General features: G+C 49.1%; 10 protein-coding genes across 10 annotated transcripts; 4 read left to right on the forward strand and 6 right to left on the reverse strand.

Annotated features, from left to right (window-relative positions):
* Positions 1-197: 197 nt before the first annotated feature.
* LTR64_001098 (uncharacterized protein) lies at positions 198-923 on the forward strand (the record flags this gene model as incomplete). The annotated part of the gene is made up of 1 exon (XM_064895479.1): positions 198-923. The coding sequence occupies one exon, from the start codon at positions 198-200 to the stop codon at positions 921-923; it is 726 nt and encodes a 241-aa protein (XP_064758166.1).
* Positions 924-4,768: 3,845 nt separating this feature from the next.
* Positions 4,769-6,400, reverse strand: PRS1 (ribose-phosphate pyrophosphokinase 1; the record flags this gene model as incomplete). The annotated part of the gene is made up of 2 exons (XM_064895480.1): positions 4,769-4,800; positions 4,849-6,400. 2 exons carry the CDS (start codon positions 6,398-6,400, stop codon positions 4,769-4,771), a joined length of 1,584 nt encoding a protein of 527 aa, XP_064758167.1.
* Positions 6,401-6,764: 364 nt separating this feature from the next.
* Positions 6,765-7,590, forward strand: MET8 (Bifunctional dehydrogenase and ferrochelatase; the record flags this gene model as incomplete). Its single annotated transcript, XM_064895481.1, has 2 exons — positions 6,765-6,860; positions 6,913-7,590. 2 exons carry the CDS (start codon positions 6,765-6,767, stop codon positions 7,588-7,590), a joined length of 774 nt encoding a protein of 257 aa, XP_064758168.1.
* Positions 7,591-9,604: 2,014 nt separating this feature from the next.
* Positions 9,605-11,020, reverse strand: SLU7 (mRNA splicing protein; the record flags this gene model as incomplete). The annotated part of the gene is made up of 2 exons (XM_064895482.1): positions 9,605-9,798; positions 9,892-11,020. The coding sequence occupies 2 exons, from the start codon at positions 11,018-11,020 to the stop codon at positions 9,605-9,607; spliced, it is 1,323 nt and encodes a 440-aa protein (XP_064758169.1).
* Positions 11,021-11,528: 508 nt separating this feature from the next.
* Positions 11,529-13,496, forward strand: LTR64_001102 (uncharacterized protein; the record flags this gene model as incomplete). Its single annotated transcript, XM_064895483.1, has 5 exons — positions 11,529-11,691; positions 11,740-11,953; positions 12,006-12,223; positions 12,397-12,729; positions 12,781-13,496. 5 exons carry the CDS (start codon positions 11,529-11,531, stop codon positions 13,494-13,496), a joined length of 1,644 nt encoding a protein of 547 aa, XP_064758170.1.
* Positions 13,497-13,944: 448 nt separating this feature from the next.
* LTR64_001103 (uncharacterized protein) lies at positions 13,945-16,000 on the reverse strand (the record flags this gene model as incomplete). The annotated part of the gene is made up of 3 exons (XM_064895484.1): positions 13,945-14,575; positions 14,631-15,193; positions 15,254-16,000. The coding sequence occupies 3 exons, from the start codon at positions 15,998-16,000 to the stop codon at positions 13,945-13,947; spliced, it is 1,941 nt and encodes a 646-aa protein (XP_064758171.1).
* An 847-nt stretch (positions 16,001-16,847) lies between these two features.
* On the reverse strand, positions 16,848-18,725 carry LTR64_001104 (uncharacterized protein; the record flags this gene model as incomplete). The annotated part of the gene is made up of 1 exon (XM_064895485.1): positions 16,848-18,725. One exon carries the CDS (start codon positions 18,723-18,725, stop codon positions 16,848-16,850), a length of 1,878 nt encoding a protein of 625 aa, XP_064758172.1.
* A 1,160-nt stretch (positions 18,726-19,885) lies between these two features.
* Positions 19,886-20,632, reverse strand: NOP16 (Nucleolar protein 16; the record flags this gene model as incomplete). Its single annotated transcript, XM_064895486.1, has 2 exons — positions 19,886-20,453; positions 20,502-20,632. The coding sequence occupies 2 exons, from the start codon at positions 20,630-20,632 to the stop codon at positions 19,886-19,888; spliced, it is 699 nt and encodes a 232-aa protein (XP_064758173.1).
* Positions 20,633-20,907: 275 nt separating this feature from the next.
* LTR64_001106 (uncharacterized protein) lies at positions 20,908-22,410 on the forward strand (the record flags this gene model as incomplete). The annotated part of the gene is made up of 1 exon (XM_064895487.1): positions 20,908-22,410. The coding sequence occupies one exon, from the start codon at positions 20,908-20,910 to the stop codon at positions 22,408-22,410; it is 1,503 nt and encodes a 500-aa protein (XP_064758174.1).
* Positions 22,411-22,657: 247 nt separating this feature from the next.
* Positions 22,658-26,515, reverse strand: HFM1 (ATP-dependent DNA helicase MER3; the record flags this gene model as incomplete). The annotated part of the gene is made up of 1 exon (XM_064895488.1): positions 22,658-26,515. One exon carries the CDS (start codon positions 26,513-26,515, stop codon positions 22,658-22,660), a length of 3,858 nt encoding a protein of 1,285 aa, XP_064758175.1.
* Positions 26,516-26,980: the final 465 nt, after the last annotated feature.

Consider the following 26,980-nt stretch of genomic DNA (forward strand, 5'->3'; position numbering starts at 1 on the left):
TCATAAACTTCTCACGTCGACTAGAAGCTCGATTTCACCGTCCTTGGATCCTAATAAAGCCCAGTCAGACTTGTGGTAGAGAGGTAGCTTCACCACAAGCACTGTCGAAGGCACCCATCAGTGCCCAGTAGAGCTCACCTTTCTTGACCACTTGACATAAGCTCTTTATCACAGCATAGCACAACACCCACAGAAAGATGCCCAAATCAGCATGCTTCGACGTCCTAGGGACATGCTTCCACTTCCAACCCCTCATAGACATCATCCACGAAATCCTCAGCAGAAACACCTCCCCCAAAACTACAATCGACGCAACCACCCTCTTCCACTCCTGGTTCTATGCCGCCCAACGCGATTTCACCTACGTCTCCATCTGCGGCTCGTACACGCCCATCGCCCAGATCCTCAAACAGACTTTTCGCCGGGCCTGCGCGATTGTCGATTTTCCCGATCCAAACAAACACATCACGGACAAGGATCTCGAAAACATCATGACGGAGATTAAGCGGCTGCCTCCACGACCGGGGCTCAAGGAGATCTTCGACGGGTTGAGAGATGATGGCTGGGATGTTTATGCCGTTACTAATGGTGGTAAGGAGTCGTCATTGAAGTACTTTGAGTTGGGCAGTGTTCAGCTTGATGGCGATCATTTATTGTCTTGTGATGACATTAAGGTTGCGAAGCCGGATATGAAGGTCTATGAGAATGCCGGGAGTTGGTTGGAGGGGAGGGGGTGCGAGAAGAGTCAGAGGTGGTTTGTGGCGGCGCATAGTTGGGATCTGATTGCGGCGAGGAAGGCTGGGTTTAGGACGGCGTGGGTTGCGCATGAGGAGAGGGATCCGGTTAGGGAGGTGTTTGGGGATTTCGATGTTGTGGCGAAGGATTTGAGGGAGTGTTTGGAGATGATGAAGAAGGCTGCGTGATTTCCGTTCTGTAAACGTTGGACGGAATGTCTAGGGAAGATGACTGAGTGTGACTTCGCACGTTTTGCTGAGTCTAAGCTAAACTGTGGCTACATCTATCAGAGTATATATATTATACAAGTACAGTCTTCTTTCGCAATCGACCATAGGGTTAGGAAAATAGGGGTTCCCGTTCGATCACCCGTACTCAAGCCTGGCGCCGACGAGTTAGTAGTTGGGTTGGAGACAACCAGCGAATCCTCGCTGTTGATTGTTTTGCGTTTTTGCTGTGCTGTTTATTGTTGAAGCTGAAGAACTGTAGAGTAATTTCTTGATCATTTTTACTGAGCTTGCAATGCGCTTCAAGGGTCGTAAAGCGTCAGAGTGGTAGTGCTTCTGTTGTTGACCAACCGACAGTGGAAGATATACATCTTGCTGATGAGAACATAAGAGAATTGCTGGTTACACGGTATATGTAAGTACAGCAAGCGGCACTTCTACAATCGCATCATGAATTCCTCACTTCTTCGACTATCAGCTCTACTCTGTTTTCCAAATGCTTTCTTCGTCTCATCGTCGAGTTAAGAGAACTGCGGGACCAGAGCAGACGATCCTGGAACGATTCTTACTGTATGGCATAAATTACTACTTCGACTGTCAGGATGCAACAGGCATGGCTCACATGTACTAACGCTTAATGCAACAGTTCTGTATATCATTGTACACCAGACCGAGATATTATAAAGCTCTAATATTAATTTATATTCCTTGATGTTTGCACCGACTGGAAGCGGTTGATTCGAGATGAGACGCGGTTGCCCGCTCTGTGTATAGATCCAAACACGAACACACCTTGATGCCCGATCAAGGCAGCCCACAACCATGATGTTATCTGGTTGCTGTGAGGGATACTCGGGCTCTTTTGGCGTTGCGTAACAGTGATGCCTCGACTTCATGCAAGTTTTCCGGCTTATGGTATGTTCGCTCCGTTGCCACTATCTACTGTGTTTTTGCTGAAGTGTAGCTGGGAATTGAAATGCACATATAATCACCGAAAGATGACCAGGTCATGGCTGGCCAGGGTATGTTGCTTTATGCTGCTTTGATGTAGGTGCTGCATGCAGGTCACCGAGCAACATTCCGTTGATGTTCACTGAACAGATAATGTGTAGCCTGAGGAGGGTTTGTTGAGGAGTGAAAAGGCTTATCATGCTCAGTCAGTCCCTTTGCCTCTAGGGTATTCAGGTTTCGGTATATTGAACACTGGTGCTGCACCTGGCACATACACCATCGTGTCTGCTGTATCCTTCTGAGAATGAGTTTTGCAATAGTGACAGCGTTTCTTGTCACAATGCATGCATTCATACCAGTTGTCTTGGCCATTGAGCGTACATCCTTGACATATGAGCAACGTATAACCCTGACCTCCGGCATATGGTGATTTCACCCTATACATGACATGCTTGTGACCGTCATTCTGTCGGAGGAGTTTGGGAGATCTAGTGTTGGCAGGGTTGCCTTGTTCATGAGGTTGTTGGGTCGACATAATACAACTTGAAGCTGCAGAGCAGCTTTGCATAGGGGAAGAGAGCCTTGACTGGAGGGTCGACGAGGAACTTTGATGCTATGTAAGTTTCAAGGCCCTAGTAAATCTGGTAGATCTTGTATGAGCAAACAAGGATGAGCTGGCTTGCGGATTGCTGGTTGTCGATCCTGAAACATGTCCTTTACGAACGCTGTCTTGCAATTGCACCAGCTGACTATAGGCTAACGATGCCCGTGAATGCATACACGTCAGTCCAATGCTCATCACCTGTTCAGCCAACTTGACCCAATTTGGCGAAGTCTCCTGTTGTTGAGCGCGTTGATGCCAGATTTACCGCCATACATTGGAAAAGCAAGTAACGAAGGTGGATGAGGATGATCAGGAAGGCAGAAGGCCGTTGGAGAATTGCCTTAGTAGGATCAATAGTAGCGTTGCTTTCTTGAAAGAACATGTCAAGCATCACTGCCAAACGCTCACCGTCTGGTAACATGACTCAAGAAACTCCATGCAATGTGCAGCATGTCGCTCCACGATCACGATGTGACACTCATCCAGATCCAGATCTATTTCCCAAATCGCCTTCTTGCAGTAGCGACGGCGATACCCTGGGTCTCCATAGGATCATAACAGGAATCTGTAGACGAAGGATCTGGTCGTAGGTCTTTGTTCAGGATGGTGAGTGGACAATGACAAGAAGTATCTTCTCGCGGAACATTCTCCACGCGAGGCTAAGGACGACGGTAGTGCCCTTGAAGCACGATCTGACAACCCGCTCGTCGGCAAGAAGCACATGGTTCCTTCCATTAAGGGTAAGAGCCACTGTAAGGAATCAGTGTCTGACTGCATTTCTCATGCATTCTAGTTGGTATGAGACAGGGATCTACATACTGGGGTGGATCTGTGTGCTTGTAGAGGAATCGACGCGATACGAGTAGCGGGATCTCTGTGTATTTAGGTTCTGCGATCTACTTTTCCAGCAGTCTGGAGCTATCCACAAAAGACATGGGGCTAGTTACCACGATTTCGGCGCTTGCAGCATGCGACAGGTGCATTAGCGAATTGTGGAACCTGCAGACGCACGCTTTCGTCGTCCAGATGACCGCATGATCCCGCAAGATTTGCGTTTAGAGTGCAAGCCAGGACGCACATTTGCAGATCATAGACTAATTCGTGTTTACAATCGGGGCGGACAAATATAGTTGACACAGTGGACAAGGAATATACGGGCTTCTGCTTGTCATTCGCTGGAAAAGGCTCGGTGGAAGGCTCCATGTCGCCTTCCTTCCTCTGACGAACGTGTGAAAGTAGGTTGCGATAAGCGAAAGATAATCTCAGATCGGTGTCCTGGCTGGCGCGTTCATGAGTCAAATCCCGACACTCTGGGAAATGATTTGTGAAGAGCAACGACTGACATACCAATCAGGCAAGCGTAGTCGTGGTTGGGAAGCACTTCCGTTTCGCCTAAGTCGCAATCGTGATTACTCAACCAGGGGAGAAGAAGTAATGGATTATATAGTGAGCTTTCAAGGTAGAGGGAGCAGCTTGTTTTTGAGAAGTCAAAGACTCGTGGTGTGCACTCTGACAGATACAGCGGTTGGCTGGTCCCCGCTACAGACTGTGAAGAAAAGATTGGAGGAGCTCGACGAAATCCGAGAATCACTCTGGGAAAGTGTCAGTGTCATGCAGAGTACATGGATCATGGGTCATGATGTGAGCCTGACGCCTAGCTAATTATCTAAGCCTTCTCAACACTAGCTCTACGTGTCCCAGGACAGACGTGCTTGGCCAATGTGTGTGGTCAAGCACTTCGTTGTTCACTGCTCATGTCGTCCTTGCTATGCGCTGCGAAATCCACTTCAGAGAAATCAAGATAAAGCCTTGTATTGTAGAGCGAACACCCGCCAACGCCACCATTATTAAGGCTCATCGATAATAGGAGATACAGTAGACTGCGTTTGTTGAGACGGAGACGAATGACCATAAGCAAACTACCATACTTGGGCGCAGCTGGCTCTCGGAACAGAAACGGAAGCTGGATCAGGTGCTAGAAACGGCAAAGATCGTAGTAGTGTATTTGTCACGTACATTTGTGTGGGGTGTAATGAGCTAGACCATTGCCTGAAAGTACCACATGCCAACCCCGACATCGAGACACAGACGGCTGTCGGCGATAGTGGGCTGTAGTCACATTGTAGCAGTGCTGGCTGACTGAAAGTCGCAGGCAACAAACGTGATCTGGGCATGTTCGTGTGACTGTCGTACAGAGTACGATTTGGCACTAATTTGCATTATGCAGAACGATCAAGTGGCAGTGGCCAATCTAATCCTGCATGAAAAGGCTCGAGACGCTTTCTGCAGATGATCAGCTTGCGCCAATTCACGAAAAATTGAAGGACCTACCGCCGTGATGGTTGCGACGAATTGCTTCGGACAGCAAGTTCGACAGATCGATTACTACAAGCTTCTTAGAGATCCCCGATAAATCCGGCGGTATTGGGAAAGTATTCGTAACGACGATATGGTCGATGCAGTCACATGCATCCAACTCCTCGAGTGCGCCCTCACCGAGAAGAGCATGTATGCTGATGCAGTAGACCTTCTTAGCGCCTCCAATTTTGACGCAAGTCTCTGCTGCTGCAACCCAAGACCCCGACTTATCCATGATATCGTCCATAATAATAGCTGTCTTGCCGCGAACATTTCCGACGAGTGTTACGGTATGTTCAAGTGTTGTTATCTCGTCTTCCTCATCTTCAGAAGATGCAGCCGCATCAAACGTGCCACCAAGAGCATGACCTTCCTGTACCGAAGAAGTAGTCGACATAAAGGAGGAAGTCATTGGATCCATTGCGGGGCCTTCGAGAGAGTCACGTTCAGCGAAGCCAAAGCCGGACAGAGCCGATAGCGCAGGAGATGGGTGATCATCGTCTACTATGTGTCCCTGCACAAGACGTCCGATCACCACGTCCCGGGCTTTCTCGTCATGGAATCCGGCTTGCGCTTCGTATTCTGAGGGTCTGCGTGCACTAGGTGCTGTGTCCACACGGAGTAGACCACGATCGGGCGACGAGGAAGGTGAGGCAGACTCTTGTCTAGTGGTATGGACCAAAGGGCTGGAGTTAATGGTTACCACTCTTGGCCTTGTGGATCTTTGTGGACTACTCGTATGCGAGGTGTCGGCATGATTTGCAGATGCCCTCCGTTGCGAGAGCCGAGGGCTATCTGTATGTTGATCGGTATTTCCGCTGCTCACTCCATTTTGATATTGACCTGCTTGTTTGACACGAATTCCCTGCGGCTCGATAGCATCGAAGAAGACCACACTGTCTGTCATGTTCGAGTTGGTGTGGTGTGCACCTCGCGAACGGTTAGTAGAACACAAAGCGAAGCTGAGACGAAGAATATCGGCTAGAGCGGTCACTCGTTTGCTTCCACCTACATTCTTGCTGACAATGACTGCGTTCTGCCAGTCTGGTATACTTCCTTTGATCCAACGTACGAGGAGTGGCTCACAGTGAAGATTATCTATACCATGGTGGAAAAAGCCTTGCATCTGAGCTGCATGAAGATCCACTGTGATGAGATGAGTTACTCCTGCGACTGCCATCAGATTCGCCAGCAACTTCGCGGTGATGGCACCTCGATGGCTCTTCTTTTTCGATGAACGCGCGTATGGAAAGTAGGGCATAACAGCAGTTATTGATTTGGCGGAGCCGCCTTTGCAAGCAGCGATCATGATCAACAGCTCCATCACGGAGTCGTTGATATTTTTGCTACCACTCTGGACAATGAAGACATCCTCGTTGCGTATCGAAGTGTTGAGCTGTACTCTCGTCTCTCCGTTGGCAAAGTAGCCCAGGTCGCATTTGCCAGGCTGTGTCCCTAATCGTTCGCATATCGCAGCAGCAAGGTCGGGATGCGAGCGCCCAGCAAAAACCTTGACACCTCTCATGATGGCTGTTCACTGCTTTTGCAGAGTGCAAAGCCGGCTATTGCATCTCAGATATGATACAAAGACGAATTTGGTTATTCCTGTTAATCGTTGAGTTATTGAAGTACGTTCAATGCTGCAAATCTCTAGTGACGAATCAGGAACCGCATTGCGCCTCAGGCGCGAGACTCGGACTACCTGCCACATTATCGTGTCACGTGGAGCGCGTTTTTTTGAACGAACGCCACGCGCCGAGGAAGCGCGGAAAAAGTGAAGGCAGAAGCTTATCGGCTTATCATTGAGGTCATTGGCGGCGGTAGAGGTTTCTTTGCATACAACTCAGAAGAACGTTCTCGTTGGCGATGTCTGTTCAATTGTTCCCGCAATGGTTGCCAGCTATCCAGAAGTTCAAGGTGGAGGCTCTCTGATCCTTGCCTGGCAGATCAAGAACAAGAATGTATTAGTGGTAGGCGGTGGTGAGGTCAGCAGATTCCGTCGCGGCATGACAGCATCTTACTGACCACGCGTTACAGGTTGCTGCTGGTCGTGTACTTAACCTCCTCAATGCCGATGCGCGGGTAACTGTGGTATGCCCGAAGGAAGGATTGAATGATGAGGTGGCTTTCAGAATACAGCAAGGGCAGGTGCAACACTTGAATCGTGTGTTCTTGCCCATTGACCTTGAGCCGGAGAAGAACGTTGCCATGGTCCTTACTGCTATAGACGACCCAGATGCGTCAACCAGAATATGGAAATATTGCAAGAAGGTGAAAGTTCCAGCAAATATCGCAGATGTACCACCCGAATGCGACTTCTATTTTGGGAGTGTGCATCGCGACGGCCCTCTTCAGATCATGGTATCTACAAACGGCAATGGCCCGAGGTTAGCAGCAGCTATTCGCAGGCAAATCGGAGATATGCTTCCTGCAGGCACTGGTGACAGCATAAAAAAGGTTGGCCAGCTGAGGCGGAAGTTGCGCAGGATTGCACCTGGAAAAGGCACCGAGGACATTAGCAGTCGTATGACATGGATGAGCAAAGTATGTGATCAGTGGTCAACTGAGGAATTTAACGCTATGGACGATGAAGACATGGATGAGCTTGTCAGCTACTACACAGAAGGCACTGTGCCATCCTTCGAAAGTATACGTCTTGGTTCGAAGGATGAAGCTGTGGTATGGGAGTTTGATGGCTCCTTTGGCTGGATGTGAAGTGCACATCTTTGACACAATCAAAGCGCAAAGTGCTTGCCGGGTAAACCTCTGCCTTCTGTTCACGACGCTTACTGACAAATGTGCCTTCTTCAGTGAGACACATGCGCCGAAGAGGAAGGCTTACCACTTTGACATACCGTCCTTGCACGTCTCCCTGAAATCTGGTACAAACCGCTCTTGCCATCGAAAGTAGATTCGTCCAGTGGCGGCTGCCTCTACGAGGCCAGGCGTGGTTCTCTCAGAGTGGTCCTGCCTGGATTGCTCTTCATGGCTCGTTTCAAGCAGTATCTGCTTAGACCAATATTCATTCTTACAATTACACAAATTCAGCACTCGTTTCACCATGTCTGAACATCAGCAACATCGCACGCACGCCCGAGCTCGTTCAGAAAAAGGGCAATGCGGCTTGTCCTCCTCCGATACTGCAAATAGTGGACACTATCGCTCATTCTCCCTGAACGATCTAGATTGTACTCATCAGCCAAAAACCCCCTATGGAAAAAAGGATCACACACGATCATCATCTTCGGCGGAAGCATTACAAGCTGCGGCTTGTACCCCAACTTATCCACATATACCCTGCTGGCCACCAATAGCCGGTACTGTCACGCCTCCCGGTTTGCCCTCCTTTGGCACAGCAGAAGCCCAGCAACTACGCCTAGCACCACTCTCGCGTTTTGATCGACTTGGCCAGTCTCTTCAGCAATATTTTATGCCTGCTGCGGTAGAGCAAGGGGTGGGTACGAACCAAGGTGTCGAAGAACAAGTGGGGAGATCTGACGAGAATGACTCATTCCATAATTCCCGCCTCGAGGGTCCTGCCGATATGCTGCGACGGGTGATTGGTACGAACAGACCCATAACATTCTCGCCTGGCGTTCTGAAGCCACGGAGAACGGGGCTACCGAAGGGTGTGGTAAGAGCATCGCATCTTGGTCCCCTGGCTCTAGCAGAAGATGGGTCTCAAGTTAGGGGTCGCTTTGGAAACAGAGCAAGCGGCCATGGTGTTGGTAGCCGTGCCATCAACACACACCCTCTAGCTCATCTACGAGATGTAAATGTTGTTCGTGATACAATCGAGCAGTCTGAGAAAGCCGGTACGAGGGAACGGCAAATACAACATAGTCAATCAGCCTCAGGCCCACCTCCCCAATCTTTGCTAACTAGTGCAAATTCTCATGTTGACGCTATGGCCACACATACGCATAGTTCCAATCGACCAGCAGAGGCAAACACTGTGGTGCAGGGATCTACAATCATGGCTAGTATCGATGCCACTGCTGCTAGGCTAGCCCTGGAGAGCGAACGATGTGCTATGAAAGCTTTGCAGGCACAGATGACAGAGAATGCAAGGCTACGTGCTGCACTAGCAGAATTACAACCTCCTCCTCAACACCATACATCTGTACCCGCAGGCGACCACGAGATGCTTCCAGGCAGACCAGAAGGTCTCACGGTGGAGAACAATCCGTCGCAAGTGAATCCCACGACAACTCGACAGTTGCAGGATTAGAGAACCAGCGACCTATTTAGCCACGATCGATCCTCGGTCTCTGCGGCTAGCAGTCATGCGCAGACACGAATCAGGAACGAGCTAGTTGCTTCTTACTGTATGACTGAGCCTAGCCTCTATTCATCATATTCTTCCTCCTCGTCTTCTTCCTCTGACCCCGAACCAGCCGTCATTCCAACTTTCAGTCCATCATCCAGGTCACAACGGCAAACAGGCACGTGCGGTGCTGCTGCAACAGTAGAAAGTATGCTTGTGCAACAGGAGCGTGACCATGCTGAACGACTGGTGGAGCAGCAGCGACAGCAATCGACTAGACGTAGTCCTGAAATCTGCTAGGAATGGACTTGTGGCACATCCTGCTGCTGCTTGACGTTCGGTAAGTCCATGAGGGACGACCGGATAGACTTGCACAGCGATGCTGCTTGAAATAATATATGGTACGCGCAGACCAAGTGGTCGCTAGAGGAAGGAGGCGAATCTCCTTGTGTACTAAATATGTCAAAATGGATCTTCCGTCCGGTTGCGTTTTCTCCTTTCCATGTCCTCTGCTTGAAAGTCAGTACCCTTTCTCTTCTTCTCGTCTATGGTTTCAGCATGGTCCTCTTCTAAGTGGTTTGCATGTTGCTCCTCGAGCAGGTCCCTTCCTTTACGCCTCGCCTCCTCTGCTTCAAATCCTTGTTTGCCCTCCTCACCTGTGCAATAGCTGTTCTTTACAAAACTGTGACAACACTGATAACCCCACTGGCCATTCCTCCACCAGCTGCCAAAGACCGACGTATGATTACCAGGGAAAACATCCTCGGGGTATTTGCTTCTTGCTATAGGCTTGATGCGTGGCTTGTTGGTGTCAGGATCGAGCTCTTTGCCTGTCTCAGGGTCATATGTCGTGTATGCTGAATTTGATACTGCCAGAGGTCTTTTCAGTGCTGGTGCACTGGAAGTGCCATAGTTAGATTCTAGGTATTTCCTTTGCGCTTCCTTCTTGGCAGCAAGCTCTCCGGCGTGCTTCTTCAGAGCCAGTGCGGAGGCGGTGGGATTTGCTTCGAGATGGACCTGCATGTCTGCGTTTTGTATCTGTGCAGCTGTTGGGGTTGAGGCGTGAGGAGTTGATGACTGGTTCTGAGCATCCCAAGCATAGCGCTGGGCTTTTTCAAAGGCTGCTGCATCGGTGGCTGGGTCGTGCGCGGGTCGCACGAATCCTTCTGATGCTAGATCATCACCTGCTTTGTTGTTGTTCAATGCTAAGGCCGTGGTATCCATCGACCGGGTTTTCGGATCATATTTAGCTGAGTCGAGGTCGAGATTTAGGAGATATTTGGCCGTATCCTCACGCAATCTCAGCTGGCGAGTAGACGTAGGTTGATTTCGACCCATATCTGTTTCCTCAGCATAATGATCTCCATCAACTTCATCCTCCTTTCCATCAACCTCCCCATTTGCAGGCGTTACACTTTTCGCAGCCACCTTCCTCAGATTTTCCATATCTTCGTAGTCTTTGACCACAGAGTCGTACTCCCTTACATCATAGCCGTTCCATCGGTCCCGCTTCGCATCCCAACCTAGTTTCACGTCGTCCACGATCTCATCGGCCTGGATATCCCGTCCTGTCCACTTCGCGCCTGTCTTTCGTGGTCGCGACAGACAATCCTTGGTCTTGTGTGTCATGGCGCCACAATTTTCACAGGCACCTTTACGATACTTGGTGGCTGCTGGTCCCTTTTTGGCACCACGTTCGTACCATTTCGCCTTGTCGATTGTGTCTTTTTGCTCGGCCTTTGAGCGTTGATGTGTTAGGTAGTCATCGTCCTTGAGGAGATCCTCGGCGTAGAAGGGTTTTGCAGAGATGTACTGTGGGATGTACTCGTTGCGGCCATTGTTGGTGTTTTGAGGGGGTGGTGGAGGGTTTCGAGACATGATGGTGATGACTGATACCAGGCGTTACAAAAGAGAGATTCAAAGAGGTCCAGAACGCGTTTAGCAAACACTATTACCAATTCTTTAATGCAGCCAAGAAAGGGTCGTAAGACTCGTTACACGCCAGAAATCATGCTTGTTCAGTAATCAACAAGAGAGTCGCGCAATTATAGCCCGGTTGTTGCCTCCAATCCAAGTCGATCCAGCTTGAGTATTTTCGCAGATGAAACCGGTTCAAAGCCTTGTGAAAGTCACCACAGGCTTTCAACACAGACAGACAGGAAGATCTGTTTCCTGGAAAGTACGTAGGACTAATATGTTATGCTTGTGCAGACATGTGACCGTGATTTAGTGAAGGCTTTCTCGAATTCGAAGTGATATTGCGCTAGCTCTAAATCGGCCTAGTCTGCGCAAGCAGGCAGTCGCTCCTGACTTTGCGGACAAATCTCTGGCTACTTTCTTCCACGTCCTGAACAACCATTCATCGATTGGGACTCCAAGCTACAAAATGTCGTGGCGCAATCAGGGCATCACAGGATCCAACAACATCCCCCTTGGTAATCGCCGTCGGTTCGGGGGTGACGAAAGGGAGGACTCGCGAAATGGTAGTAGCTCGTTCGACTCGCATTATGCGAATGACTCGGGCAAGCGAGGCCGCAGTCCTGCCAGAGGTCAGTATCACCCGCTGAATTTACCAAACGTTGCTAACACTGATGAAGCTGAACCTGCTGCCGACGGTGTGAAGCGTCGTAAGAAGCGCAACCGATGGGGTGATGCTACCGACAACAAGGCCGCTGGACTCATGGGATTGCCAACCATGATCCAGGCCAACATGACCTCTGAACAGCTTGAAGCTTACACGTTGCATTTGCGAATCGAGGAGATCAGTCAAAAGTTGCGCATTAACGATGTTGTTCCCAGTGATGGTGACAGGTATGTCTTGCAGCTCCCCAAATTCAATCCTTTCAGATGCTTACTGTCTTAGGTCGCCATCGCCTCCTCCGCAGTACGACAATTTCGGTCGTCGTGTGAATACTCGAGAATATCGCTATCGCAAGAGACTTGAAGATGAACGACATAAACTCGTGGAGAAGGCGATGAAAGTGATTCCTAACTATCACCCACCTTCCGACTATCGCCGTCCTACTAAGACACAGGAGAAGGTCTATGTGCCTGTTAACGATTATCCAGAGATTAACTTCAGTATGCTTGCTAACCTCCTAACACTTCTCCCAGCACTATGTGGCTCTGCTGTCTCCGCTGTGTTGACCATTTCTCGTGGTTGATCCAGCGGCCTGTGCTAACCTCATTCCCCTGCTATTGCCCATGTCGTTTGAAGGACTCACATACTAACACTTAGCTCTTTCTCTAACAAGTTGGTCTACTGATTGGACCTCGTGGTAACACTCTCAAGAAAATGGAAACTGAATCGGGCGCCAAAATCGCCATTAGAGGAAAGGGATCCGTCAAAGAAGGAAAAGGCCGATCCGATGCAGCTCATACTAGCAATCAAGAGGAAGACCTCCATTGCCTCATTATGGCAGATACTGAAGAGAAGGTCAACAAGGCTAAACAGCTCGTCCACAATGTCATCGAGACTGCTGCCTCCATTCCCGAAGGTCAGAACGAGCTCAAGCGAAACCAGCTCCGAGAACTGGCTGCTCTCAACGGTACTCTTCGAGATGACGAGAATCAAGCCTGCCAGAATTGTAAGACCCTTCCATTCACGATTCGTCACATTCAGCTAATCCTCACTCTAGGTGGTCAAATTGGACACAGAAAGTACGACTGTCCAGAGCAGCGCAACTTTACTGCGAACATTATCTGCCGAGTCTGTGGGAACGCTGGTCACATGGCCAGAGATTGTCCCGACAGACAACGAGGATCCGACTCTCGAAACGCCCTGCCTGGACCACCCGGAGGTCCACAACGACGAATTGGCGATGCCGTCGATCAGGAGATGGAGAACTTCATGCAAGAGTTGTCTGGCAATCCTTCTGCTGGTGGGCCTGCAGGCTATCTTGAAAGTGGACAAGGAGGTTATGACCCGGCTGGCTACGGCGCTCCCAAGAATCCATGGGACAGACCTGCTCCTGGTGCTGGTGGTGCCGCTCCTTGGAAAGCTGGTGGACAAGAAAGAGGAGGCTACGACTCTGGTGCTTCAGCTGCTCCTTGGCAACAACAGCAGTCTCGTGGAAATGATTACAACAGCTATGCACCTCCTGGTGGAAGTGCTGCTCCATGGGGACAGCAAGCACCTCCACCTCCACCACCACAGGACTATGGTTACGGAGGCTATCAATCCAATGGCTACGGACAGCAAAACGGGTACGATCAGCCGCCTCCGCCACCACCAGCAGGTCTCTCGTCCTTCCTGCAACAGTATGGTCAAAACCCTCCACCACCTCCTAGCGACTCGAATGCTCCTCCTCCACCACCCTCTGGAGACTATCCACCCCCACCGCCACCAGCTTAGTCGATTTCGCATGGTCATGTTGTACTTGTGAGTTGACCACAGATACGACGGCGAAAAGAGGATTACTGTCAGGCATGGATTGACGCAGCAAGTTCAATGGGATGGAGAAATTGTGTAACAGAAGCCATACCATGATGCGTGTGTTGGAGTGGTATTCCTCTGTGTGAAGGGATTTTTCTACTAACTAACAGATGGCCATGCATTGGCTCGAGTTCAACTAAATTGTAATTCCGTCTGCCCACTGGTCATACAAGAGATTGTAAGCGTTGTTTTGGTTATTGTACGTGGTATAGTTCTCTCTAAATACGTAGCAACTTTGGTTTGCCTGGTATCGATGCTTTTGTGATTTTCATTAGTCCGCAGTTGCATCGCAAATGCCGTGTCCGGTCTCGCGTCTACAAATGCTTGAGCTGCCACGATCGCCTATTTTGACCTGCTATCTTCCATGCTACATCTCTTGCTTCCAAACATGCCCATGATCCTGCTTCTTTCTCCTTCCACTCTCCTCAAATAACATATGCCTACCCTTCTTCTGAACCACTCTTTTGCTCGAGGACCACGGCACACCCAGCTCTGCCTCTTTCGCCTTCGCCTTCATGAAATCTAGCTTCGCATGGTGCAATCTCGTTAGAAGTTTCCCACCAGAAGAGAAAGAAGACGTGCCATCGTCGTTGTTCCTCTCACTGGCAACATCATACGGCGGATTAGGTTGATTCGTTGTAGTGTTATACGTTGCATTCATCGGCAGAACTTCATAAGTCACTGTCGCGTTCCCATTGATATAAGTCGAGTCCACTGGGCCCTTCGTGAAATAGTCCGAGGTCAGTGGTGTTGTGCCCGTAGCGATATCATACCCTTGGATAGTTCTGTTGAGCATCTCGAGACTCACGAGGGGCTGGTAGAAGGGGACTTCGTGGCCTGCCTCGAAGATGCGGACGAAACTGAATTTTCCTGCGGTCTTGACTTGTCCGTGGGTGATGCCGTCTGTGGTGGTGATGTTGGCGAAGCCGGCGGAGCCGTTATTGTAGGTGCCGGTGTTGGTGAGGGTTTTGCTGAACGCTTCGCCGCCGAACCAGTTGCTGAGATGAGTTGTTAGTTGTTGGTAAATAGTGATAGAGGGTTGATGTCACTCACCAGTTGAAATCTGCGTCGCCAAAGTACATTACGAACGTGACGTTGTGATCGAGGATGTACTCCACCGCAGCGGTCACCCCAGTCTCTCTTGCGTCGTCACCCGTGCCGCTGAAGGCCGTGGATGTTATGCTTGAGCCTTGGGTGAAGTTCGTGAATGCACCAATGGCGCTTTGCACGTCCGCCCGGTTGAGGTAGTCGACATAGAACGAGTATGGAAAAGGATCGGGAGTCAGGTACCGGATGTCGTATTCATCGCGACCAAGGACATTATCGTATGGCAGCTCAACTTGATTGTAGCACCAGCTGTCTGCTGCGCTACAGACTTGGTTGCCTGTGCCGTCGCTAGCATTAGTTGCGTAAGGATAAGTATTGCAGTCCAAAAGTTGGTCGAGACAGTTGTGAGCACCATACATGTTGTTGAAGACGTAGGCGTCGATACTAGCATTGTAGTGTAGCCCGTATGTATTTCCTCCTTGATGTAGCTGAGTGCTATAGTTTGAGGTGAAATTATAGTAAGCTTGATATTGTAGAATTGGGTTGAACCAGCCATTGCCGACCAGGACCTGAGAGAAAGTTTATCAGTAGATGTTCGTACGCTAGATTTACTCGACCCACAGACTTACTGCTCTAAGATCAATGAAAGCCGTGCCAGTCGTGTTCAGCTCATTCTGCTCAAGGATGTACCTGCTGAAGATTGGCGCATAGTGTCCGCCATAGCTTTCTGTGGCAAAGAAGACTCCGTGCGAAGAGTACTGAGGAAAAGCTCCTGTAAATGCTTGAAGCGTAAGATAGAAATTTGGGGCTGCTGCCACTGTTGAGTTGGCTGTTAACGAGGTATTGTAAACATTGTATGTTCCGCACGTAGTGGTATCAGCATAGTCGGGACAAGTAGCATTAGGCAAGGCCACGATCTCGTTGGTGGAGCTGTCTTGGAATCCCGGAATAGGGATTGAATATGAAAAACCTGTAGTTGTTGGCTGATCAATGAAAACCATGTTCGAAACATTCGACCATGAATAAGGGTTGTCGTAGACATTGCCTTCGATATTCACCCCACAAGGGCCTAGCTCTTGGAATAGACCGATCATCGATGAACTACCAGGACCGCCATTGATCCAAATGGTCAATGGTGCTGTGGTAGGATCGACATTCCTGGCTTCGAAGAACCACCAAAAGATATGCTCATTTTCAGAAACATCAGCGAATCCAGAGAAGCTTCTAACGTTGGGATTCTGTTCACAAATGCCAGCTGGAACCTGCTTGTAGCGAACATTAATGCCGGCATATCCTCTTTTGGTCGTCAGATTTGAGGGTTGAGCAACGAATTGAGTGATCACTAGTTGAGTGAAGAGCAATAGTGCTGTGAACATGGCTGCTGCTGTTTTACAGAGGCCTACGACAGCATGCTCCTACTCTCAAGGAAATGCTTGACATCCTTATTATCTCAATTAGCCTTCGTACAACAGAGCTTGCAGACAGAGAGTGTGACAAGGTGACGTTGGATGTGACCCTCGCCATCAAATTGGTGGATACGAACACATAGACGTTACTGTGTTGGGAAGGTCGACAAGTATTCAAAACGCGTCAAGCTTTCTCGAAGCTAACTTTGAGATAAGAGAAGCTTTTGTACTTCACAAGATGCGACTCCTCACGCGATCGTGTCAAAAATCAAGACAACCCAGCTGTACAGCAAATGCAGTGGTGCAAGAACACCGTTAAATAGACGTACCAGGTGCACATAACCTTTCTGTTTCACCTCAAGATCGCGCAATATGTCAGGCTACGCGTGGAAACCAACGCTCATCGCGATTGAAGTGACGACTTGTATACCTGAGTCGTTGACCAAGCGTGCGCATTCACAAGCAGGCCCCTTTCAGAACATCAACCTCTGTGAATTTAGAGAACGATGATTGGTCACGGCAGGGCAGTGCCCGTTCTAATTTGCTTGCAGAAAACTAATCAACATCCCATTGATACAAATTTGATATGCTGACGATGCTTGAAGAGCATCAGACACGATTCTGATGCCTGTACAAGTCGATATAGTATGTGGTATAAGTACTGCACAACCGCATCGAACTGAGCTTTGCATTAATGAACACTTACCACATCGGGAACCCTGCATTATCTGTATAAGCTTCTTCCTCATGGCAGACGAACATCGTATACGCTCGCTCCCATCCCATCAAGCGGTCATGACGACGACAAGCTTTTGCTTCACGACGGCATTTGACTCACTGCTTGCATGGTCTGGTTGGTGGCAATGTCGACGGCGTTGTTCTGAGCGGACCACTTGTGCCTCTGCCTTCCCTCTAAAACCGCTTTTGCATATTCATACGTGACCGCAACGTCTTTATCCATAACATCGTCTCTTTCCCACCTGAACCGAGGGAACTGGTCAACCTTGCCCCACTCCTCCATAAACGTGTTGTCCATAGGCCGAAATTCCCATAGTAAATAACCAGCTGCCACAACATCCTCGACCTGCTCTTCAGGAACTTCTTCGAAGCGAATAGACTGTCTTCTCAGGTCAAGCTTCTTTTGTTTCTTCTTGTTTGATGTAGTTGATGACGAGTGAAGAGAAGTATCTGACTGGCTACCTTCGCTCTTACCATCGAGAGGTGTCTTGACATCAGTTTCGGCACGTCTTTTAGCTTGTTTGAAGAAGGACTCTATCGTTCTGTTTCTTAGTTTCGGCGTGCTGACTGACGATGGTGGTGAGGTGCCTCCCTGCAAGACTTCCTCTTTCATCACATCTTTCATTTCTGCATCTCGTTCCTTAGTCTCGGTGTTTCCAGCCCTGGCTTGTAACAATTGCAGTTTGTACCTATTGCCCCATCTCTTCTCTAAGGATGGCAAGAGTTTGGTCAAGGGACAATGCGCCAACATCGCCTCGGCGTCACTGCCCTGAGGTGGTGGATTGGCACCACAGACACCACATATCATAGCTCGTGATCCTGAGACACGATTGTTTTCGTTCGCGCAATGCGTCCATATCTGATTGTGAAGATCATATTTGATGTCGTCAGGCACAACGGCGTGTAGGAACATAGCTGCCTCGTTGACGTTGTTGCACTGCTGAGGAACCCAGCCTAGTGACCTGCTCATTCTTAAGACGTGAGTATCGACCACGAAGATTGGCCTTTTAAGGGCGAAGGCTAGTATACATGACGCACTCTTCAACCCTATGCCGCCTATATCTGTCAGTCGACCAATCAAGGCTTCATCTGAGTTGTCCTCCTGTTCGGTAAGATAGTCCATGGAGAGCATGCCGGGTACGAATTCGATGGAACCAGGAGGATTGCCGTCGTGTTCGAAACCCGAGATGCCCTTCTTTCTCCGATCGAGGTTCTTGTCATAGACGTCGTTTAGAAATTGGGAAATCCACTTCGCCCTATTTTCCTTGAGACCCCCTGATTTAAGAGCTGTCTCCAACTCTTCAGGAGGTATATGACGCACGTCATGCCAATTCGGTATCTTGCCGACATATTTCCTGCCATCGACGGCCGTGTAGGGAAATGCATTGCAGAGCCTCGAATGCACGTCGATTGCAATGGCATTATCAGTTGACTGTGCGAACATGGTTTGAATGATCACATCCACGGTGCACACCGATTTGGTGGCGTGTGCAGGCATGTCGACATAACGATCGAACTCGAATTTAGCGTGGTGGTCTGTAAGAAGCTCGTGTACATGTCGTACTTGCTCTTCTGTGGGACCACTCCAATTCAGGTGCTGCCACGCGTTATGCCCAAGTTTGAGTCGAGGATATCTTGGCCATGGCCAATAGTCGTTTGCCTTCTTGGGAGGGTTGATCTTGAACTTGCGTATCACGTTGTAAGAGAGTTGACTGTATAGGATTTTGAGTGTAATCTTGAGCTTTGGCGGTCTAGCGGCCACCTTCTTTAGGACTGTCTTTTTGACGACACGGCTTTGACTCTTTACCGCCTTGCTTGTGACGATGACTCTCTTCTTCGTAAGTCGTGGTTTGGCTTTACATGTGGACTTGCGGGTAGATTCTTCACGCAAACTTGCCTGAATTGCCTTCTCAAGCTCTTCCTCTTCAAGTCGAGTTTGTCGTCGTGTCGCCGGCATTTTTGTACGTTCTCAGAAACCCATAGACCTCAACCACTGCGTCGAGAAGTCGATACTGCTCTCGATCGAAAGCGAATTACTGTTCGCAGAGGCCGTAGGGATTGTTGAGATTGGTCTGTATTGCTAGAAGGCTCATTAGCAGATCGATACCAAAGCCCTAATTTGGTAGTGACAAGACATGGACAACCATCTAAGAGGTTGGGTAAACACTGTGAATGCTATTCTGATCAATCGTCGAGGAAGTTGGAGACTGAATGGCAAGGACATTCACGATATATTGTCGAGCGGGTATATATGTAAGTGATGTTCAGGTGAGAAGAATATGATTGTACGTTCAGCAATCATCGTGGTTGTTGCTGCTCATGGTAGATAAGAATGAGGATGTTCTCCTAGCCAAAATGCTTGTGTGTCCGCGTACAGAGGAGGCCAGGTGGATTGGGAAATATTCTTATACGGACGTACCGTTAGAACTGCTTCGTGCTTCCTTGAACTTGTTCACGACGATGTATCTCGAATGTGAAGAGCTTGTGAACATATCTGGATCTCGGAAGTTCTGTATGTTGGGTTCGTGGACATTGAATGAGGAAAACCTTTGTAACCTGATCTCGCCGCATGGAAGTTGCGTATCGAACCACGAATCGCACTTGCCCTATGAGCTTTTCGTGCTCTTCAACACTTATTGCCGAGACTGCCTTCATGTTACTCATCATACATCTCATGGTGCTGCTTCAATACAAGCTACCAGCCACACACTAGCAGTTTTATGCTTGTACTGATAGCTGTCAGGCATGTGGTGTAGCTGTGTTGACTCATGAGCAGAACTGAGTCGTTTCGTCGAATTTTAGAATGGAGTTTGGAGATTTATCCGATTCTCACCTGCGAATACGATGCAACAAACTCACAGAGATTTGCCATCTGACAAATAACGTGACCCATCGATACTGACCACTGTAGGAGCGCTGTAGCACAGTACAATGTGTTGCTACTGGGCTTTTACTGTATCTGTACGTGTGGCATATGAGTATTGCTTTGATATTGTCCACGGCCTTAAACCATTCATTTCTGAATCTTGGTGAACGTTTCGTGCCGACTGTCATAGGATCAATCCTGTATGTTTGCAATTGCAGCTGCTTTTACTCGATCTGAATAGCAGGAGACCTTCATCCGTGCTTCTGCTTCCATTTCTTCAACCGCTTTTTTATGTCACCTTCACTTTGTTGCATTGGATTGAGTTTTCGATCTCGGCTCATGGCTATTGTATCGTCACCATGGGCTTTGACTAGATTGGCCAGCCACTCCTCTTCTCTCGCGCTTTGTTGTCTTGGTCGTTTTCTCTTAGCCTCAAGTTCAGCCTCTTGCGCAGCCTGTGCCTCTAATTGAGCTATGATGTTGTCTTCGTTGCCATAATCCGCTCCATCTTGGCCATCATCTTCTTCGTCAGAGAGCTCGTTGAGAGGGTCATTCAATGGATTGCGGTAGGCCTCGTCCTGCTCAGGCTGTATCACTTTCGTGATTTTTCCTGTTTCGGGATCTCGCTCGACTCGGACTTCTTGCGGTTTAGCTGTCGCTTGCGAGTTGGTGGCTGCGATAGCAAGACTGTCATACTTGGCCTCTTCTGTAATATCGCGTCTTCGACCTTTAATTTTTACTGGTCCTATCGCGCCAGAGTTCAGTTTCGTGGAGAGTCCTAAGCGTTTGTAGTTCTGCTCGAGGGTCTGACTGCGATCCCTAGGTCATGTTAGGCATATCACATCGAAATCATGACATGAAGCGTACCAGTTCTTTGCGATGGTCTCATTGCCCAGGAAATTGACCTTCTTTTTTCCAGCTTTTGTTCTCCCAATGGTCCTTGGCCTCACTTTCGGCCTCGAAGATCTGTTCTTGCGCTTTTGCAATTCTCTACCCATATTTTCGACTTTGAGAATGTTTCCTGGGACGCGACAACTTTGGCAAGTAAACTCGACAGTAAAGGCGACGACCTCTTCCTTTGGACATTGGAGTTCCTTCGGAGGTTTTCGAGAAAACCCTTATCGATAAGATCGAGACTTTTGGCGAAAGCAGGGAAGCAGAACACTAGGAAACCTTCCCCACCAAGTTACGTGACAAAGTCATTACGATAAACATGTCGCGTGCTCGCACTTTATTCCTGTTGGTTGTTCTATGACAGAGCACAAGAGCTAAGATGGCATTCACAATCTCGCGTCGAGTGCTAACAGGCATTCTGTTCTTTACACTATTCACACTAGCTGTAGGGGATGTACTGGAACAGATCAAGGAAAGCCCCTCTCACACGTTCGACTCGATCAAGGACAAGATATCTATTAGCACAGAAGACCTACAGCATATCCTGCGTCTGGCAACACAGAAGCAAGCAGATTTTCTGAAAGATCGATCATGGACTACCAAAATATTCGGCATACTCTTCCCATCCTCCAGACCTGCCGTTAATGCCTTGCTAGCGACAGCCTATATCTCTGGGCCACCTAACTTCCTTCTAGCACTATGTCCACCCAACATTGACCCCAGCTCTTTGAGCATAATGGTGGCCTTTGCTGTGGGCGGTCTCCTTGGTGACACTTTCTTCCACCTGTTACCAGAAATCTTCCTCGGCGAAGATGATGATGGGTCCAAAGTCCGGCTCGTCCATCTAGAGCCAAATCGTAACACTCTTCTAGGTGTCTTCATATTCATCGGCCTAGCAACCTTCATGGCCATGGACAAAGCACTTCGTATAGCAACTGGAGGAGCACATAGTCACAGTCACACCGGCGAGCACAACATCCGGGAGCAAGCCCAAAAATTCGATGTCGGCGACTACCGCCTTCTAGACGATCTCTCCGAGCTAGCCAAGAAAGAGAGTAGAGAAGAACAACGTGAACGTCTCTCAAACAAACCCTACAACGATACAAGAGTCAACGGCAAGAAAACCCGAGACATCATCGCGCACATTGCATCGACTAATCAGGAGATCCGGAGGCGAAACACTGGCACGTCCGAAAACCAGCAGCAGTCCCAGCAAAAACCCAAAGAAGTAAGCATCTACGCAGACGAAGACGACAACAACAACAATGATACCGGCCTCGAAGCAACCCGAACCACCTCCCCAACCCAATCCAAATCATCCCCTCCCACAACCAAAGAAAAGAAAGACCTCAACCCCAGCGTCAAGCTCGCCGGCCTCCTAAACCTGGTCGCCGACTTCACCCACAACATCACCGACGGCCTCGCCCTCGCAACCTCCTTCTACTCCTCCCCCACTCTCGGCGCCACAACCACTATGGCCGTTTTCTTCCACGAAATCCCCCACGAAGTCGGCGACTTCGCGCTCCTGATTCAATCCGGCTTCTCGAAGCACAAAGCCATGGGCGCGCAGTTCCTGACTGCGGTCGGTGCTTTCTTGGGCACGATCATCGGGATACTAGTGCAGGAATATGGAAGTGGTGAGGACAAGCCTGTTGTGGGAGGGATGAGGGAGGGGTTATTTGGAACGAGTTTGCAATGGAGCGATATGCTGCTTCCTTTTACTGCTGGGACTTTTTTGTTCGTGGGAACTGTAGGTGTGATTCCGGAGTTGCTTGAGAATGAGAGGGGGAGTACTAGGGTGCAGGAGTTGAAGAGGACTTTGTCGCAGTTTGTGGCTATGGCTGTTGGAGCTTTGATTATGGTTGCTATTTCTTGGCATTGACGAGGATCAGAAGACCCTGACAAAAAGGAGCAGAAGTGGGTGACTTCATTGGCATTGCTGACTGGAGGATTGGGTTGTGTATGTATTTGTATAGAAATAGGTTTGGAAGCCCAGCAGTGATTCAGAAGACACGTCGTTTGGGCGCTTGCTCAAGCTCATCGTGGCAAGAAGGCGAGCGTAGACCATTCACATAGCCTAGTTCCCCACGTACAAATCGACGCATACCAGTAACATCTGCATCCTCAATCTATGGATCGTCGATGATTTCAACGTACTGCCCAAAGTTGTCGTAATTCAGAAATTCATGGTAGTCGATCTCTGCCCACTTTGCCTTCTGGTTCTCTACATATTGCCTTCGTTTGCTCTCATCTTCGGTCTCCTTGCCGTCCACGCCGTATTCAATTTGGTCAATGCTTGACTGAGCTAGTACCCATTTCTGACCTGTGTCAGTTTTTGCGTCGCTAGAGTTGACCAAAGTCGACGTTGAAGTCCGTGTTGGCACCTCGTGTTTCAGCGTAGTTTTCGTTGTCGCTTTGGGAGCGACGGCATCCATTGGTATGGAGTCCTGCTGATTATCAGACCAATTCAGATCAATGTCTTTCGTTTGGTCGTTACTTTGTGTTAGGAACAGCCCTCCCTCGAAGCCGAAGCTATGAGAACTACTGTTGAGACTGTCCTTGCGTGGTATGGTGTCGAGTTCGGATGTTGCAAAGGCATCCGGAAGCTTGGGTTCAGACCGCACTTTATGGGTAGTATTGCGCTTGTCCAATTGAACGACAAGCTCATCAATCGCTTGCCAGTCACACTCATCAAAGTCGGAACTTCCTGGGAGTACAGGTTTCACATCCCGAACAGCATCAAGCACGTCGGTGCTTGTTTGTGAGAGTTTATGAAAGTCATCTGTTGACTGCTGGGTTCTCTTACTGGTGATGATCTGCCCTGACTCTCGCTGTATCTTCGATACGCCTAGCAACCTATCAAGTGGTCCTTGTTTGTTCACTTGTTTACGTTTGCTCGACTCTTCTCTCTTGCTCTTGTCACCCACTCTTCTGGTTTCTTGTTCTTTCTCCTTTCTTTGCCGCTTCGTTGATGATTTCATTGGCTTCTTCACTCCTTCCTTGCAACATTTGTGTTTGCAATCCTTGGCCTCATCCGCACATGCATGCTGACACGTCCAATTGCCATTGGGCAGTTCCCGAGGCTCACGCCACTGGTCGTTTTCTCTAATGGACGGCGCTGAGCGCTTCTTGCTTCCAGCTGGCGTCTCTCTCTCCTCTTGGTCATCAAGAATCTCATCAATATCCAGGACATCTGTATTGAACCTAGGTTCGGATGCGATGGCGAGCAAATCAGAATCATTGAGTCCATCGCTTTCGAACTCGTCTAGTACTTGAGTTGGGTTCGTCAAGACGCCCGGCCCTTCGGACGATATGTCTATAGGTGGTTGCTCCAGGAATGATCGGTGTGAACACTCAACTTCAAACTCTGCAATCCGATGCGTGCCAGCCAGATCATCACACATAGTGTGACAACGTACTTTGGTGCCTTTCTGTTTGACCAGGACGGTAAGAAGTATTTCCTCCGTCTGCTCCAAGCGGGCTGGACTAAATCGGCGAAAGTCAACGAGTTCTCCGTGAGAGGTCTCACATATGAATAGAACGCTGTATGGTCTTCTATTGAACTTCATCGGTACCACCCGATTGAGGAAGCCAATCTGACACCTCAGCTTCACCTCTGTGCCCTTCGAAGGTTTGGACTTCTTCTCAATTGCCTGAGCGGAAATGTGCAGCATTGGAAACTCAGCGGCCTTTTGATGCAGCTCATTACCAAATGGTGCATGCTTACTCATTACAACCTCGATGCGACTCGGCTCAGTATTGAAGAGGGTGTCGATGCTTTTGATGTTTGCTGCTGCAAGTTTCCGCATTGACACGTCACCAATTCCGGGTATTTGCTTGAGCTGCATGGCAGTATCATCCCAGACGCCAGCTACAATACTTCGAGCAAGCTCAAGAGCACTTTTTACTCCAATCGAATCTCCTCTCTGTATGAGCATGTCGACCATACAACGGATGAGCCGCCTGACGTGAGCAATGACACCATTTGTATCCAACTGAAGCTGGCGTACTTGAGATCCAGTGAACTTGTTCTTGGGGTTCTTGCCAACAGGAGCAGAACCTAATCTTGCCTGGATGAGTATGGAAACTTTGTGCTCAGTAAGAGCAACATCCACTTTGACAGGATAGCGAATCTCGTTGGCCTGGTTGAGTTCCTTGTAGAAGGCCTTTTCATTGTGTTTCAACCTGAAGTCTTTGAGTTCAAATGCTTGGACGAGGGTGCTCAGAACTTGAGAGACTTTAGCTTTCACAGGTAGGTTCATGAAAGACTTCATGGTTTCAAACTTTGTGCAGTAGCGAGCCATTGCCTGGCCGTATTCTGTAGAGCGTAATCTGCCGTTGTCTTCGATGAATTGGGCATCTTTGAGAAGCGCCAAGTCTTTTTCGCAGCACTTGAGCAGCACGTTATCCAGGTCATTGACCTCGTTGTTCATGTCGACATCGTAATATTTCGGATTCTGTTTCAGGCGAATGTTGAGAAAGGTGCTCGAAAGCCACTGCTTAGCGGTCGATATACTCGTAATCGTCCCGATACCAATCTCAGCATTAAGGTGTTCAATGAGGTTCTGGTGGAGAGAGCTCTCGAGCACTTCCTCTCCAGCTACCATCTCCTCATACTTCTTGACTCGCTCATTCAAACACAAGACAACGGCACATGCCTCTGTCTCGTGTTGAGGACGACCGGCACGACCAAGCATTTGCATGACTTCTAGGCTGGAGTATTCCTGCAACCCTGCGTCAGAGTAGGCCTGAGTTCCTTTGAGAATGACAAGATAACAAGGTAGATTGATCCCAACAGCTAGAGTCGACGTGGAGCATATAATCATGATCTCTCCGTTCAAATATCCTCGCTCGACTGCATGCCGATCCTGTATGCTTAGAGAAGCATTATGAAAGGCAACGCCTGACGCAACCACTTTCTGGAGCTGTTCGTTTTCAACCTGAATGGCGTGTCTCGGTGCACTCCACGCACGTATTCCACTAGCTGTATGCTGCCAGCTGTCAACCAACCTATTTGCTGTTTTTATTGTTGACTCTTTCGTCGGACAGAATACCATGACAGGCTTCCTTTTGCCATAGCGTGCTACCACATCCGGTATTCTCTCTGTCATTGCTGCGTCAAATGCCCAGGGATTATATGGTCCCTCGTGGCCAAGGATGTGTTTCTTCAGTTGCACCGGACGAAAACTGTCGTCGAAGAGCTCTCTCTGTGCAGGCAAGTAGCGAGCATGTTCACCCCTTGTAAGCCAGGCTGCAATGTCTTCAGAGTTGGGTATAGTAGCACTGAGCGCCATGAACCTGATCTTGCTGCCAGCAGACTTCATACGTGACACTATGGCCTCCAATGTTGCGCCACGACTATCTCTGAGAATATGCACTTCGTCGATCAAGAATAGTCGAATCATGTCCATCAGTTTGGCATGATCTTTCCACTTTCTTGTAACGCTGTCCCACTTCTCGGGTGTAGTGATGATAATGCCTGCATTCGCGACACTACGAAGACTTGAAGCATCAGTGTCGCCAGTCAGCTCAGCGCACTGCACATCAAAGACACTGAACTTTGCTTGCCAGTCGCGATATCGCTCACTACACAAGGACTTGGTGGGTGCCTGGTACACGACTTTGACACTTCCACTCCTCATCTGCGGAAGAATTCTGAGAATGCCTAATTCCATAACAACAGTCTTTCCACTTCCTGTAGGGGCAGAAACGACCAGGTTATCGTCCGATTCATATGCACAGGTAAAACACTGTGACTGGACAGCATTGAAGATTGGGAAGCTGAAGACGGTCTTCTGCATGTCATGTAGGCGTGTGGTAGGTATCAGTCGAATGCCTCTAACGACAGGAGGCTCGTTCTCGGATCGTCTGATATTCAAATCTGCTCCACTGTTTTGATTATCTCGCTGCGCACGCTGCTGCTGAATTTCTGCAATTCGAGAGTGAAAAGAATTCCTTGCTAGTAGCGAAGACTGCGCTTGAGGCATTTTGTGCTTGTTACGGAGCACCTTTACACTTGGACTGGAGAACGGAATCGAGTCAGATGAGGTAGACAGGGGTCGTGGAGATATTTTGCAGGAATCTGTGAATGAAAATATCAGCAGCGGACACCCAAGCAGTGCGTAAGACCGTGCCCAAATCGTGTTTTACTGGCCGACCCTGAGTATAAAGTCGGCTGGGTTGTGCTTGAAGGACTTCCATGCTTCTGTTGTTGTCCCAGGGGTGACGTCCATATCGTCTCGTATTGCTACTTTCGGCGAGAAGCTGGCGATCTGACTCGTGAATTAGAAACAGTTTTGATATGCAATCAATTGTGCCCACCAAAATCGTCCAGTAGCACGCCCTCTTCCAATTGCGCGCTGAGTGCGTCCCGTCGATAGGGATCTTGGTATGGCATCGAGAAGTGCTGGGCGAAATGCCGGGAACGGTCTGACCTGTCCATGATGTAGAAT

Source organism: Lithohypha guttulata (genome assembly GCF_036872675.1).
Source record: "Lithohypha guttulata strain CCFEE 5908 chromosome Unknown scaffold_1, whole genome shotgun sequence".
NCBI lineage: Eukaryota > Fungi > Ascomycota > Eurotiomycetes > Chaetothyriales > Trichomeriaceae > Lithohypha > Lithohypha guttulata.